The 16352-nt window shown below is 30.8% G+C and overlaps 2 protein-coding genes across 2 annotated transcripts; one reads left to right on the top strand and one right to left on the bottom strand.

Annotated features, from left to right (window-relative positions):
* Positions 1-4742: 4742 nt before the first annotated feature.
* Positions 4743-9585, top strand: LOC124844606 (NADP-dependent malic enzyme). Its single transcript, XM_047321571.2, has 20 exons — positions 4743-4900; positions 5323-5486; positions 5891-6011; positions 6261-6335; positions 6499-6650; positions 6735-6840; positions 6926-6991; positions 7093-7188; positions 7299-7370; positions 7457-7540; positions 7624-7722; positions 7840-7887; positions 7967-8020; positions 8126-8224; positions 8324-8413; positions 8500-8577; positions 8699-8773; positions 8860-8950; positions 9092-9220; positions 9317-9585. The coding sequence occupies exons 1-20, from the start codon at positions 4844-4846 to the stop codon at positions 9403-9405; spliced, it is 1845 nt and encodes a 614-aa protein (XP_047177527.1). The 5' UTR covers positions 4743-4843; the 3' UTR covers positions 9406-9585.
* An 808-nt stretch (positions 9586-10393) lies between these two features.
* LOC124844599 (ATP-dependent protease La (LON) domain protein) lies at positions 10394-15676 on the bottom strand. Its single transcript, XM_047321562.2, has 9 exons — positions 15287-15676; positions 15118-15195; positions 14268-14380; positions 14094-14159; positions 13595-13696; positions 12971-13484; positions 12311-12516; positions 12020-12183; positions 10394-10791 (listed from the first exon to the last, which is right to left on the bottom strand). The coding sequence occupies exons 1-9, from the start codon at positions 15534-15536 to the stop codon at positions 10641-10643; spliced, it is 1644 nt and encodes a 547-aa protein (XP_047177518.1). The 5' UTR covers positions 15537-15676; the 3' UTR covers positions 10394-10640.
* Between the last annotated feature and the right edge of the window lie 676 nt (positions 15677-16352).

Below are 16352 nucleotides of genomic sequence, written 5' to 3'. Positions count from 1 at the left end.
AAAATCTGTAAATATTTTATTTTTAAAAAGTGTTTTGAAGATAAAAAAAGAAAAAATTATTTAAATTATCTTGAATTTAAATTTTTAAACTATAGGAGACTATTGAGTATAATAAAAATATATTTAATTGCAATTAATTAAAAAAATAAAGAAAATATTAACTAATATTAAATGTACATTGAATTTCACTTTTAAATACCTATCTTAATATTGTAAACACGAGTATTCTTTATAATTTATATAATGGAAGGTCTTTAAATATATTATTTGATATTTTATTTCTTATTTTAGCAATTAAAGGAACTGATGTTAATAAAAGCAAAGAAATGTAAAGCTAAAAAGAGTTTCAACGTCAAATGGATGACCCATTCTTGAATATGACTATGTGTTTGAAAGGTTTGAAATCCAAAAAACTATTTGAAAATCCGACAAAATTGAACTTTGTGTCTGAAAGTTTTGAAAACAACACCTTTTGAAATCCCTACAAAATTGAATAAAATAAAATATAATATATTAAATTAATTAGGTAGAAAATATAAGAAAAACCTTTGTGTATGAATGTCTAACACACTTAAAAAGTAGGTAATAGAAAGTAGGATTATGGGTTAATTTGTTAAAATTTGATAAGTTATGTTTAGTTTTTAATTTCATACTTTACTTTTTAGTTTCTTTTGTCTAGTTTACCAGTTTCAAAGCTGAATCCGATTAGTTAGGCGACTGACTCGTTTTGCTCAAATTAAAAATTTAAATAAAAACAATTTAAATGAATAATTTTTTTATATTATACTATTTTAGATATAAATATAAAAAATATTATAATTTAAATAATTGATATTTATAAATTAAGTTTTAATTATTAATTATAATAGAGTATTTAATCATTATTATAATTTATTTAATTAAAAATATTAATTAATCAATTAAAATTTTAAAATATATTTACATTATTCAATATGTTTATATATATATATATATATATATATATATATATATATATATATATATATATGTGTGTGTGTGTGTGTGTGTGTAATTTTAAAAATAAAAAAGCGAGTTTAATACCACGAGAATTTTGCTTGTATTAATAATATTATTGTTTACATTAAAAAGATTGTTTTATTTTTTAATTGAGATACTCTAGTAAGAATCTGTACAGATCGTCATTGTCTTTTTTGGAAAGAGGATCAACACATGATCTTTATGCATATATTTTAATAGTAAGCACCTTCATTTAATACTTAACAATTCATATATGTTAAGAAATTAATATAAATGTACATGCATATAAGATTAAATGTTTTTTTATGCAAATGTATGACTATAGCATATAGTGAATATGTGCTTACTATGTTTCTATCACTTGTTAATAATAACAAAAAATCCCCTAAACATATTAAACACACACACACACACAAAGAGATATTTTTAGTGAGATAAGATTTTTTTTTCTACCAAAAATATTTCAACCTTATATATATATATATATATATATATATATATATATATATATATATATATATATATATATATTTTTTGTATATCAACTTTTACTCTCATTATAATATAGGTTGACATTTTAAAGATGTTAGGTACTACTTACAAATAAAATTGATAGTGTTTTCTCACATGAAAAATAAAGGTAAAAGAAAATTTGGAATACCCTCTTAAATAAATCCATGTTATTTTTATTGCATGAACTATTAAATAAGAGGATAATTAATAAAAAAATATGAAATATTAACAATTTTGTACTTACAGAAAAGAGAATTACATATATGAAAAAACACAGTAAAAACTCTAAACAGAGAAGTGTTTTTAAATAGTATTTTTTATAAGAGTTAGATTGTCTACCATAAATGTTAAACATTTAAGTAATTTAAAATAACAAAAGCTTATTTTTATATTGGTTTACTCTTGTCTGAGTTACTTTTAGTTCTCTCTTAAACAATTTTAAAGGATTTTACAAATCTTAAAAGATAACCATTTCTAGTATTAAAACTATTTAATCCAAATGGTTTTGAAAAGTAATAATACTGATATAAACTAATCCAATTAACTGAACCATTTAACCAAATTAAGTTAAACTAACAAGTATTTGGAATTCACTTATGAATATAAAAACAATAAAGTGTTTTTCAAGATATAAAATTAGAAAATAACTCTCGTAGAAAATATATAAAAACAGTAAAACTATTATTTACATGCTTTAAAATCCTAAGTGTTTAAACATTATACATGATTAAATGTTTGAATAACTCATAATGTTTAGAATACTTTTTTATGTATCAGATTTAACGTTTTACGTTTTTATCTTAAACAGTTTAACATTTTGTTAAATTTTGAAATAATATTCGTCTAAACGATTTTCACTTAATAAATATAGTTACTTGTTTTAAGATGAATCAATCTTAAAAATTAAATATTGTTTAAAGGATTTTTAAATTGTTCTTCTCCAAATGCATTTTTACATAATTTTATTACTTATTAATTATTTTCTTATCACATAATTTATATTTAATTTATTCTAAAGTATTTGTTTTTTTATTTTAGAATTATTAAAACCGTGCTTATTAGTTTAAAAAGTTAATTTAATTAAAATTGATATATTATTGTAATAAAAAATAGCAAATACAAAATTTTAAGTTTTCTAAAATAACTCGTGACTTCTCAAATTTCCCATAACACAAAATGAATATTTGTTAAATATTTTTAGAAACCGAGCCATTTGTCACATTGATAATCGAAGAAATTTATCATCAATATCTCTATTATGTAATAAATATTAGTTATTGTTATGAATTAATTTTATGATTTATTAAGCTAAATTATACGTGCTTAGTCTTTAATATTGGTTTTAAAATGTCTAAAATCCTCTGAGTGACTTGTGATTTCTATTTTGCCATCAGAAATAGTAAAATGTTTAAATCAAAACCAGTTTTAAAAAATAACACTATTTCCTACATTAATTGTAATCATAGCTAATATATATCTACTCTATACATTAGCTATTAATTAAAAATGTTTTTTTCATAATTTATATTAATATTATTTATATTAACCTTTGAATTGATACAAATGTTAAAAGTAATTAATATAAAAAATATTATTTCTAAAAGGATATGTATCAAGAAATAAGTTAGGTTTCTTAATTAAATTTCTGAGTTTGATTTTCAAAGTGTAGAGAGAATGAACCATTCAAAGAGACATGTAATACTATTCCTTTCTCACAAATAAATTATTAATATTTTACTTGGAAGTCAACCAAAGCCAACTAGAGGTTGAAAATCTCGAAGGTTGTTTTCAATTGAATCTTTCTTTTAATAAATAATTTTTCCATCCGCGAGATAGTTTAATATTTAGAGTCCAATATCATCTGAATCAACGAGGTGTTGTAGATCTCATTATTTTAATACATCAATTAATTATAGAAAAAGAGAATGAAAAATTAAAAAAAAATTATCAATAAACTAAAATTAGATATTGAATTTAACATAGGATACTAAAATTACATAATTATATCACAAATTAAAATTTCAACCAAACATTATAATTATTTAAGGGAAAGAAACATTTAACCTAAAGTACTTAAACTTTACTCTTTTCAAACTTTAATTTTATCTTAATTGATTCTTTAAATTTATTCAATTTATAAGACACCTGAAACTTTAATTTTGTTTTAATTGATTTTTAAACTTTATCTTTTATCATAAATATATATTTAAATTTTTTTAATTTAATTATAATTTTTTTTTAAAACTAATTAATAAATAGCCAAAATAGCAAGAATAATAATAGTAATAATAATAATCTTAACAATAGTAGTAGTAGTAATAATAAGAAGAATAGTTATAATAAAATTAAACTATATACATATATATATATATATATATATATATATATATATATATATATATATATATATATATATATATTTAATGGAGAAGATAAAGTTTAAATATCAAAGATGAAATTAGAGTTTAAATGTATATTTATAACACTAGTAAAGTTTAGAGTGTTATAACATGATTTCCTATTCAATCAGTTCTCAAGCGCCATAAAATAATTACTATTACTTTATTTACATTATTAGGTTAAGCCATCAACATCATAGCTATACATGGAATTAGATTCAATAAATAAAAGTCTGTCTTAGTTGCAGCATTTCGTTGGAGAACTAACATACTTCAAACCATGTTCTTAAATTAGCACCTCAACTTAAATTAACTGTGGGTCAGGAAGCGAGTCACAATTGGGAAATTTTTTATATTTTATAGTTAATAAAATGTAAATGTAAGTATTTTTTAAGACCCACTTTAAATTCAGACCCATCATAGACATTAAATTCTTATTAAATGCATTTAACAAGAGTTAGGTGTATAAGTGAATTTATTTTTCACTTGAAGTTTATCCTAGAAAAAAATATTAAATATGTTTTTATCTTTAAATTTTAAAAACGAATAAATATAATATTTTTAATTTAACTGCCTTAATTGTGTTTTCAGTGTTAAAAATACATTTTAATTTATAAAGTTTGGTATATTCTAAATTAAATGTTGGAAAGCCATTTAACAAGACGTTCAATTAAAATGATTATATATATTTATTTATTTATTTTGAAAGTTTACAAATTAAAATATAAAAAAATTGAGAAAAAAATAACGCGAAAAAGAAATATGTTTTATTGAATTGAAGAGAATAAAGATAAGAACTTTTCTCTCTCTTAACGATTTTGCCCCAGCAGCAGTGGTTAGATGAGCAGGGCAATATTGACTCTTCAACCAAACGCGGGGAATCTGCAAAGCTTCTTTTAAAAATCTTCACTTCAATCTTCCGCCAAGTCAATATGATGTGGCTCAATAGGCGTAGACACAATATTATCACTCTGTTACAACACACAAAAGTAATTTCCTTTCTCATTATTATTTTCATTTACTATTTCTTAAGTACTGTATGCTGTGAAATCAAATAATAAATGTTGTTGGAGTTGCAAAAGGAGACAGAAAGGACTACAATTTCTTCCATTATTTAATTATTACGCGTGCTGCTGGTCCACCTTCATCCATTCACGTTGAAACCTAGCTCAGTTTTGTCACGTAACAACATAAACCAAAGTAAAAGGAATAAAAAAGGGTGTCTTCAGAGCTTATATATAGATTCATCACAAGGTTGTTTTGACACATACCAAACTCGTGTTCTGTTTTCTGCTGCTTGTTTTTGTCTGCGTAGGTACAAAGTAAGTTGTGGAAATCATTGCTTGTATTACATTTATTGCATATGTGGATACACTGAACATGTTTTGATTTCATTCTCACTGTCATACAGAAGTTGTTGCCAGTGATCATGTCGAGCATTTCCTTGAAGGAGAACGGTGGTGAGGTTTCTGCCACGAAGGATTATAGCAATGGTGGGGGTGTGAGGGACTTGTATGGTGAGGATAGCGCCACTGAGGACCATCTCATCACTCCATGGACCTTCTCTGTGGCCAGGTATCACTACTTAACATTTTACATGTCGAAAAAGACAACATGGAGTTTTTGTCTTTTGTAGCTTTTAGTTTACGTGTATGGATCTGTGGTCATTTATCTGTCATCTTGTTAATGGGGGAGTTTCATTTCTGGCTATGTCAGACTTATTTTCTGATCATCTTTAAAAAAGGGAGATTTTTTTTTTCACATTTCATGGCATTCTTGGACTGTGTTGTTTGGAGTACTGGGTTTGGTAGATCACCAGATAGTGGATCTATTTGATGATGTAAAGCTTTATGAGGCTGTTCTGCTGACTTATTATGTGTGATCTGCACAATGGCTAGTTTTTTGTGTTTCAATGAAAATGTTTGATTTACTTGCTTAGAGTTTGATGTGGTAACAAGCATTTGCAATTTTGTCAACAGTGGATACAGTTTGCTGAGAGATCCACGCTACAACAAAGGGCTGGCCTTTACTGAGGGAGAGAGAGATGCTCATTACTTGCGTGGCCTTTTGCCCCCAGCTGTTCTCAATCAGGAACTTCAGGTTACTTGCTTCTTAGTATCACGTTCAGTCACTTTATTACTCAATTTCTCAAGTGAATGAGATTTTCATGTTGATAATCTACGTGATAAAATTTGCATATGTTGTCTACATGAAACTCCTATTTTGATCAGAGAACAGAACCAAAACACTTGAAGTTGCATCTAGCTTTATCCTTTATGCAAATGGTATGCTATATGCAGTTCAATCTGAGGATTTTTGGCTAAATTCCCTTGCTATTTTGATGTTCAGGAAAAGAGGTTGATGCACAATCTTCGCCAGTATGAGGTTCCTCTGCATAGGTACATGGCCATGATGGATCTCCAGGTACTTTATGAATTATAACTCTGCCCATGTAAAGTGCATACACCATGTAGTACTCTCTTTTAAAAATCGGAATTTTTGAGTACATATGCTACTGTAAGGAACATATAACCAAGAACCATTGCTTCGGAGTTTCTCACTGTCTCTGACATTTCTCTATTGACAGGAGAGGAATGAAAGGCTATTCTACAGGCTTCTGATCGATAATGTTGAGGAACTGCTTCCTGTTGTTTACACTCCAACGGTTGGAGAAGCGTGTCAGAAATACGGCAGCATTTTTAGGCGTCCTCAGGGTCTATATATCAGTTTGAAAGAAAAGTAAGCCTTTTTTTTCTATGGCATTGCTCCTTTATGTTTTTTCACTAAGCATTTGAGAGAATACTAAGTGTTTGAATTCTTCAGGGGCAAGATCCTTGAAGTACTAAAAAACTGGCCAGAAAAGAGTATTCAAGTTATTGTTGTGACTGATGGTGAGCGTATATTAGGACTTGGAGATCTTGGCTGCCAGGTAAAAACATAAAATAAAGTGCCAGTCTCTTTAATCTGCATCATAAATACAATTATGATAACATTTTTCTCTAAAATTTTGTCAGGGAATGGGAATTCCTGTTGGGAAACTTTCTCTGTATACTGCTTTAGGAGGTGTTCGCCCTTCGTCCGTAAGAACTACTTAATGCTGTTATATCTATTCCCTTTTCCTTTTCCTCATTCATAGTCTATCAAATATTAATTTGCTATATGTGATCTTGTATGATTTCAGTGCTTGCCTATTACCATTGATGTTGGCACAAACAACGAGAAGTTGCTGAATGATGAGTTTTACATTGGGCTTAGACAAAGGCGTGCAACTGGGAAGGTCTGATCATCCTTGGCATTACATGCATAAAACTGAATGTTCTTTCAACAGTAGTTATTGAGTGTGATGTTTCTTCTCTGTTAACATGATAATTGTTTGTTGTGGTTCAGGAATATGCGGAGCTTCTAGACGAGTTTATGCGTGCAGTTAAGCAGAACTATGGAGAGAAAGTTCTCATACAGGTTGTATATCAGATTCAACACCTGCAATCGGTGGCTTTGGTTTGCATGAGTTTATTGTTTTACTAATTTTCTTGATTCTTTTTCAGTTTGAGGATTTTGCCAATCATAATGCATTTGATCTGCTGGAAAAATACAGTTCATCTCATCTTGTTTTTAACGATGATATCCAGGTAGAATGGTTGAAAGCTTTTAAATTGTGCATGGTTTCTTATTTTAATTCATGCTAATTATTCTGACCTTTGATTAAACGCAGGGCACGGCATCTGTTGTGTTAGCAGGATTGCTTGCATCCCTGAAATTAGTTGGGGGAGCCTTAGCTGACCACACCTTCTTGTTCTTGGGTGCTGGAGAGGTAAGAGCTTTCAGGCCTAAATTCATTTTTCATTTTGATAATACATGATTTCTAAGAATGCATGATTATGTTTTTGGGAGGAATATTCTTATTGCTTGTATCTTTTGGTTGTTGAAGGCTGGAACTGGTATAGCAGAGCTGATTGCTCTTGAGATTTCAAAGCAGGTATATAGCTTGATTTTGGTATTAATCTTCATTTACTATTCATTTTTATGAAGTATCTAAATACTATTCCGTTGGCCAGACAAATGCTCCAGTGGAAGAGACCCGAAAGAAGATCTGGCTTGTGGATTCAAAGGTAAATAATGCCTGAGGATCCTGGAAAAGAACAATGAAATCTTCTTTTTTTCCTTCTACACTTTCTTCTTCCCTAGTTTCTCATGACAAGTTTGTTCCTTTCCAGGGACTTATTGTTAGCTCTCGTCTGGAATCACTTCAGCACTTCAAAAAGCCTTGGGCACATGCGCATAAACCTGTGAAGGGGCTACTAGATGCTGTCAAGGTAAAGAAAGTGTCTCAGATTTTTCCTTAATTTCATGTAATATTTAATATTCATTAGCCTTGATTCTTGAACACTAACTTACAATTCGCTCTCCATCAGGCAATCAAGCCAACCGTTTTGATTGGATCATCTGGAGTAGGGAAGACATTTACCAAGGAGGTGGTTGAAACCATGGCATCCTTGAATGAGGTTCTTTCTGGCTTTCTCTAATGATTTTTGTGCTACCTCATGAGAAAATCATATCTCTGATGTTTGTGATATTTCTTGGCGTGTAGAAACCACTTATTCTTGCTCTCTCCAATCCAACTTCACAATCTGAGTGCACAGCTGAAGAAGCTTACGCATGGAGCAAGGTAAATTTTCCTTGTTTCATTTTTACATAGCCCAAGGAACAACACATTGAGAGTTAAATGATAAAGCAGATGAACAAACAAAAAATCTTGCATGCCACATTACGTCTCTCATATTTTGCAGGGTAAAGCAATCTTTGCTAGTGGAAGCCCATTTGATCCTGTTGAATATGAAGGAAAACTTTTTGTTCCTGGACAGGTTTAACTTAAAACTCGCTAAGCATTTTCTTATTCAACAGTCACATTATCAAAGTTAGTGGCTGACCTTTTTCTTATGTTTTTCAGGCCAACAATGCTTACATATTTCCTGGTTTTGGCTTGGGTTTGATCATCTCTGGTGCAATCCGTGTGCGTGATGAGATGCTCCTGGCAGCCTGTGAGTACATACAAACCATAGCAGCTAGATGACTTGAGCATGATTAATATATAGCATAAAAAAGAATTGTTGAAAAGTGAAAAAATGTATAGCAAATGATGAAATAGATAGCTTGATTGACCCTTTAATATTTTGCAACAGCCGAAGCTTTGGCTGCACAAGTATCAGAGGAGAACTATGACAAGGGACTGATTTACCCTCCATTCTCAAACATCAGGAAGATATCAGCCCACATTGCGGCTAAAGTGGCGGCTAAGGCATATGATCTAGGTGAGTTTCTTCAAGTGTTTTCAGTTTAGACAAAAAATGGTTAATGATGTTATTCTTTTTCATTTCATAATGTTGTCTTCCCTTTTTGGTGGACAGGTTTGGCTTCTCATCTGCCTCGACCAAAGGATCTTGTTAAATATGCAGAAAGTTGCATGTACAGCCCCGGCTACCGAAGCTACCGTTGAGTACACAATAAGCTTCTTAGGAACAGATTTATTTTATTGCTTGTTAGGCTTGTGGTATAAGGCATTGGCCCATTTGAACTTTGAATAATTGCTTATTCTTCAAGGATTTTATTTGTATCGGGGAATATTATATATATTCAAATTTATGCTGAATGAAATATGATTTTGATAGTGCCGTCAGCTTGCTTGCATTGTTTATATATATAATGTTAAAATTCAACAGGAACAGGAACAAAATATTAAATGATTCGTATTTTAAAATATTTCAGAAAAATATATATAGTCAATTTTTATGTATATAAAAAAGCAATCAGATAATTTTAAATTAATTAAAAAAATTATATAATATATGTGAAATAAACTTCTGATGGTGAAATTTTAGAAAATATGATTAGATAACAATATATTTAACAGAATAATAATATTCTACAGATGTTCCATCTAATGAAAGTAAGTTTTTTAAAAATTACTTCTAATTTTCATCTTTTATTTTCTTGTAATATAATAATTAAAAATAAACTATTCATTAAAACTAGGTTTAATTAAACATTGTCATTCAACTTTTACTATTTTGCAAATTTTACTCCTAAAGTTTTTTTTCTTGCATATTTTGCCGACATATTTTGCACATTTTACTAACATTAAATGTGTTACATAATGAATCTTCTCGCAATAAAATAATAGCGAGCAAATAAAAAGAATACAAAGCATCAGGAGTCCAGATGTTGTAAACACAAAAAAAACAAGATACATTGGTAGTGTTTTACACAATCATACTTGATCATGTGATAAAATTAACTTTTATAATAATCCCTTGAAACAACTATAGTAACTCAATTTTACTCCAAACATGATAATAATCACTTCAAAATCGTGGCACAGATAATTTTTTATTGGTTGGTGTCAAAATGTTTATATATGGAGTGCCGCAGAAATATAGGCAGATTAATAGAACTTGCCGTACTCATACTAGTCAAGTCCACTTACATAAGGTTTAAAACCAAACAACTAAAATAAAAATAGAATATAATTGTTCAGGTAATTCATAGTTCTCAATGATTCTCATTTAAAATTACTTAATGTGTCACTTTATTTCTTCCAAGCCCTTACAAACATATACTTTCTAATATACGTAATATCAACATGCGCAGTGCTACAACAAAGCTGCATTATATACATTAGCCATGCCGAGTTACTTGAACATGGTTTTTCATTGAGAGATGATTGCATAACTATCAAACTATAGGTTTTCGCGTTTTTTCTTCTGCAAGTTGACAGCTCCGAATTCCCCAGAAAGTGCTGGGTTTTAGTTTTTGGCTCCTGGCAGTGAAAAGCCACCCCATTTGGGTTTTACATGTAGCACAAATAGCAATTGTCCATGCATACCTGCCAAAAAAAGCACATCGGAACGTTAGCTTCTCACTCCTCATTAAATAACCATGTACATGACATTATGTAGCATCCTCAGCACTAATCTCACGAAAAACATGAGTTGCAGAATACGTCCACTTTGAGGGAACTACTGGCTCATCCTTTTCTCTTTTCTATTTTTACTGCTGGGTATAGCAGATACGTTTTTTCTGAATTGTTTATAATAGAATTTCCATACAGCAGAAGGAAAATAAAATAAAGAAAAAGCTAATGGAGAGTTTTCCACTCCCCCTGCATACCAGCCTCAGCCCTAATGGAATTATCAGCTAAAGGACAGTGGCATTCCGTTCTACCCATGTACTCCTCAATAAATAAAGTACATTTGCATCGAGATTCCTTTAGATCAAAAGCTAGAAAAATAACAATAAGTGAATTTTGGGCGAATAAATGAAAAGCATGTCACTTATCAACTATTAATTTATATCTATAATAATGAAAATTAAACGGGCATTTGGTAAGGGGAATACAAGATATTTTTTATATTCTATTACTCTTGAATTAATTTAAACTAAACATCAACCTTTCTAGTAAAGAAAAATTTGTTAAAACAGAAATACAGAATATGCATCTTCCCAAACGTGAAGCACACATAGAGTACAAAGGATTTAATATTATATGTTGTACCCACACACATTTTGTTTATTTATTCATAATCAAATAAGCGAACAATTAATGATACAGAATCGATGAAATCCTTAACTTCTAATAATGGACTATTTCTATCTTTCCTTATTTACGTATTACCATCTTTCCGTATTTACGTACAATAAATGCACACATCTAATACAAAGAAACAAATGAAATTAAAAAGTTAACTGAACAGAACGAGAGCTCTTCAATTCCTGTGTATATCTAACAAAAATGGACTGCATGCCCATAAAAGAGTGTGGAAACTGACAATACTTTTGCCTTTCTTTCCTCAAAACCCAGATATCAGGTAGAAAATGTCTCTGAAAAAAGAGAGGACAAATCCAACACCATATTTGAAAATAGAATCCGGCCAACCATATTTAAAGGACACAAAACTAGGTGAGAAAATATACATGTTTAATAACCATTAACGAAACATCGTACAGATTCACAGCATACAATAGTTTGACCTTTGACATACCTAATTCTTCTAAACCCTAAAGAAACTATGTTCCTAACATCATATAATATGGAAATGGAGTGACACACTTACCCAGGAAACCAACTGTATTCAGCTACTGCTGGTCCAAGAAGAGATAAACCATTTGCCTTGTAAAGAGTCATTATCTCATGCACATAACCACCTGGATTCACATAAGCACTAAGAGGACCCTCACTCGACATCACCAACATATCACTTCGTTTTGCAATCGTAGTCTGCAAATTTTAAGATGGTGATAAAGAGTGCGAAATATTACTTTCCACATTTGATGAAGGTTGAAACAGATTTGCACATTTGAATTGTCTCTATTATTCACAAGCAATATTCACAACAAACTATTACCTCACAGCTTTTACACCGGATAAGATCAATGCTCTCTAGTAATTCAATTTCCCTACGCAATCTGTATGCAATGCCATCTATATCCAAAAGCTCCTGCCTTGTAGACTCAGACACAGGTATTTTACTAGCAATGTGAAATGATAAAACATCAGGCTTCTTAACGAGACTTTCCATGTTAGGCACCCCAACTATTCGCTTCCACATATCTATAGATTATCAATACAACGCAACCATTAGCCTTTATTGTAAGAGCTACATACTTGTTTTACAGAAAAAATTCAATATTCCGAGACTAATCTTTTATTTAATTTTAATTGTTTATACCATCGTAAAGATTTCATTAAGAAAATGAAGACTTTCATTATTCAATTTCAGTCAATTATAAATAAATAAATGGACAAAAACACAGATTAATATAGTATTATTATATATATTGCCAAACCATTTCTGAAAATTCTAGAAATACACAACCTGCTCATGAATTTTCCATTCATGACATTTTTTTTTAATTTTAAAACCAATAATAACATACCAGCAAGTAGAAAAGATAACCAGAAATTTTATTTAGCTAATAACATTGATGCCATAATAATGAGGGGGCGGGGGGAAATTTGCAAGAAATATCTAATCGGGAGATAGAAGAACAACAACATAGCCTACCTGCAGCCCTTTGTGCCAGCAAATAAGAGTCAAACATCCGATATGTCCAGTGGGGCCAAAATGCTTTTGAAATTTTATGAGATGTGTAGGCACATATGTTTTTACATCTATTAAGCTCTTCATTCCATGACTGCTTTCCAGAAGTGGAACAATTCCCAGTCCTTGAATCCAGATTGGATCTAATTTCCTGATCTGACTTACACATGAATTTAGGGTTGCAGCTGTTTGCTGATTCATCCATTGTATCATCTACGTAACTGGAGCCAACAACTGATAGATGGATTTTCCTTTCCACCGGTGAGAGTTCATTCTCAAAACTGTCATCTGAATTTGGTTCTGAATCACTTTCCTTATCTTTTGACCTTTGCATTTTAGCATGAGAATATGGTGAAGACACCGTATGTGAGACAGCTTGACTACAGGGCATGTTACTCAATGGTGCTAATTTGCCAAAAGCATCTCTTGGAATTCTCACTGGAAGATCTTCCTCAATAATTTGGATCTCTCCATAAGGCTAAAAGGAGGCACCCCAACCAAACAAAGAATGAGGGACTTGTCAGCCTTAAGTTACATCCCAAGTTAATAAAAATATAGAGGCAGTAAAGATAATAATATTCTGCTAACCACTCCTTCCACATCATTCCAGGACCGTCTTAGGCGAAATCGTTGTTGTCCACGGGTAACTACATTCAGCGAACCGTCCCCCAGACGCCCAAATTGTCGAATCTATAGATATTAGTTTAGCAAGCAATATAAACCAACAGAAAATAAGGAGACTAAAATTTGTAACTATAGATGGACTCTTTTACTGTTTTCTCTCCATTAAGAGATATGGAATTGATGACTTCTGCATTACAAAAATCAGGCTTTGTATTGATGAACTAGAAGTTATGTAAACAATATATTCAGCTCTGCCTCTCCCAGCATCCATAGTTGCATTAGAACAGCTTTTGCACAAATACAAATAAAGAGTGATACATAGTGCAGCTGTGCCAACATTAAATTTCTGAAGCAAAGTGACTTGCTACTGTTTTATAATGTTTCTTAAAGACAAGTTATTGAGAAGCGGGAAGGTAGCATGTAGGCATGAATGTGTATCGATACATGAGTTGAGGTGTAATACCTCTGCAGTTGTCCCAACGCTTGCTGATTTCGTCCTACGTGTTGCAGTATCCCTGTGGATTCGAATCTGAAAGGCAAATGCATGTGCACACCTTATTTATGTTTAAGAGAAAGATTAAAACTGAATTACAAGCATGAATAAACTGTAAACAGTCATCACAAGAAGTTAACTTACCACAGCAATGGTATGAGGAACATCATCTTGAGTTAGAGCTCTCTCCACAGCAGCCACCAAACGAGGTTCAATAACTCTAAGGGGAAGTGTAGCCCCAGGAAAGAGTACGACTCCTGAATGTTGCAAGGAATAGTTAAACTCTTAAGTTAAACTATAAAACAAACCTAAAAAAAATACCAAGGCAAGCCATATGAGAAGACAACATTTTGCCTCTTTGAAGCTACGAGAAATAACTTATATAACATTTTTCAAAATGATATTCAAAAGTTTCATACAGATACACGAAAAAAAAAGGTTCCAAAAACACTACAAGACAGTGCAGCTGGATAAAAAGGCTCAGATCCAGACACAAGCGGTTCTAAAATGGCAGAGACTAAACCGAAATCTGATTTGAAACTCAAAATGTACAGAGGTAAAACCCTGCTATTCTAACAATAATGAGAACGGAGCACGATATGGTCCTTAAAATACAATGTGTAATCGTCTACACATTTTCCACATTGTGGGGGGTATGATTTTCAAAAAATTCTTCACTAGTAGCTCATTTTTGTCTCATCAACAAGCAAAACACCTTCTTAAAAAGCAGAGGATAAGTGCATGTTTAGATCCTGTTGACTGATCCAAAATCACTTTGAAATGCCAGCTAACAAGATTCTATGTCAATGTTCGCATGCTTGGTTTCATGTTGACAAATTGACTGAATCCCAACTCGATATTGAATTGAAGACACTAAAGTAACTTTTGTGCAGAATAAAAAGAATTATGTTAAGTTTCAGTACTAACTCAACACACACACACAAACATGAATCACTTTACTTCAAAATCCATTTAAAATCAATTTTACAAATACCTCGGAGACAAAAGAGCGGAATGTTCAATACAGCTCCACCGTCCAAAAACGCAGTCCTGTGACGCGTGTCTTCGACATCTGCAAGGAAAAAAGCAGAGCAATATGCAAATGCATTCCAGAAAAAAAAAGGCGCAGATACTCAAGATAAGAATACAATAAAAATGCATACCTCCGAGATAGGTATGCAACGGCGTGATATAGGTGTCGAAAGTGAATTCAGCAGAAGAGTGAGGAGAACCGGACGAAGTTAATTGTGAAAGCCAAATCGCATAATCCTGATCGACCTCGTTGTCGGCGTCTTCGTCTTCATCGGAGTAATCGACTTCTTCAACTTCAAGGTGCTCGAGATCGAGCTGGCGAATCATCTGGATTTGCAATCTCTCCCTCTCCAGTAACCTCTCTCTCTCATCGTCATCCATTTTCAGGTGCTATGCAAGGGTTTTGAGATTTGCAGAGAAAGAAGGGGAGAGGGAAATACGTTCCCCGCACTGTGCCGCATTAAAGGAGACGAACCGTCGTGGTTTATGCCTCTTAAACACTGCACTTCCGTACTTTTACTGAAACGACGCTGGATTAATATCAACTTTTTTTTATTTGGCATATTTTCGGACAACTTTTTTTTTAGGTTTAGTGCCTAAAAATAATTTGTTATCCTAATTCGATGTGTGTCAAGTGAGTCCGAACATGATCAATTAACCCAACCATCCTAGGTTCTAAATATGTCTCGTCAAAAAATTATAATTTTATAAAATATTCACAAAAGTAAACTTAATTAGTTAATTCAATGTTTATATCGGGTTAGTATTATCATGTCAAAGGTATTTTTTCTTTACATTATCTTTTGAATGATTAATTGACTTTCAAATGGTATATGATGAAATTTAGAATATTCAATTAAAGTGTATTGTATTTTTTTATTTATGATTTTAACTATGAATTACTTGATTTTTAAATGTGGTGATGTTCTTTATTATTTATTATTTGGTTTGAACTATTGAATTTCTTGCTCGAAGAATGTACCATTTTAAAAAAAAAAATGTCATCTTTTTTAATTTTTTTAGGATAAGTTGAAAAGACGAAAATTTATAATCGGTGAATTAGGCTCGGTAGAATGGTTTAAAATTTAATTTTTGATTATTAATTTAAAAAGTTTACGTGGATGTTTTAAATTATTTAATATACATGATATTTATTTTTAATAAACAAAAGTCATAATAGAAAAATAATATTACAAC

This window comes from Vigna umbellata, chromosome 2, assembly GCF_029865625.1.
Source record: "Vigna umbellata cultivar VRB3 chromosome 2, Vumbellata_1.0, whole genome shotgun sequence".
NCBI lineage: Eukaryota > Viridiplantae > Streptophyta > Magnoliopsida > Fabales > Fabaceae > Vigna > Vigna umbellata.
The sequence above is the reverse complement of the archived record's forward strand: the minus strand, read 5'-3'. Positions and strand labels throughout refer to the sequence as shown.

Bases quoted from the DNA above. Each gene is read 5' to 3' on its own strand.
- LOC124844606 (XM_047321571.2), top strand. From the start codon at position 4,844: ATGATGTGGCTCAATAGGCGTAGACACAATATTATCACTCTGTTACAA. The intron at 6,841-6,925 runs GTAAAAACATAA...AAATTTTGTCAG, and splicing joins TTGGAGATCTTGGCTGCCAG to GGAATGGGAATTCCTGTTGG. The intron at 7,888-7,966 runs GTATATAGCTTG...TCCGTTGGCCAG, and splicing joins CTCTTGAGATTTCAAAGCAG to ACAAATGCTCCAGTGGAAGA.
- LOC124844599 (XM_047321562.2), bottom strand. From the start codon at position 15,536: ATGGATGACGATGAGAGAGAGAGGTTACTGGAGAGGGAGAGATTGCAA. The intron at 14,381-15,117 runs GTATTTGTAAAA...TGCAACATTCAG, and splicing joins TCCGCTCTTTTGTCTCCGAG to GAGTCGTACTCTTTCCTGGG. The intron at 10,792-12,019 runs GTAAGTGTGTCA...TTTTTTTGGCAG, and splicing joins GAATACAGTTGGTTTCCTGG to GTATGCATGGACAATTGCTA.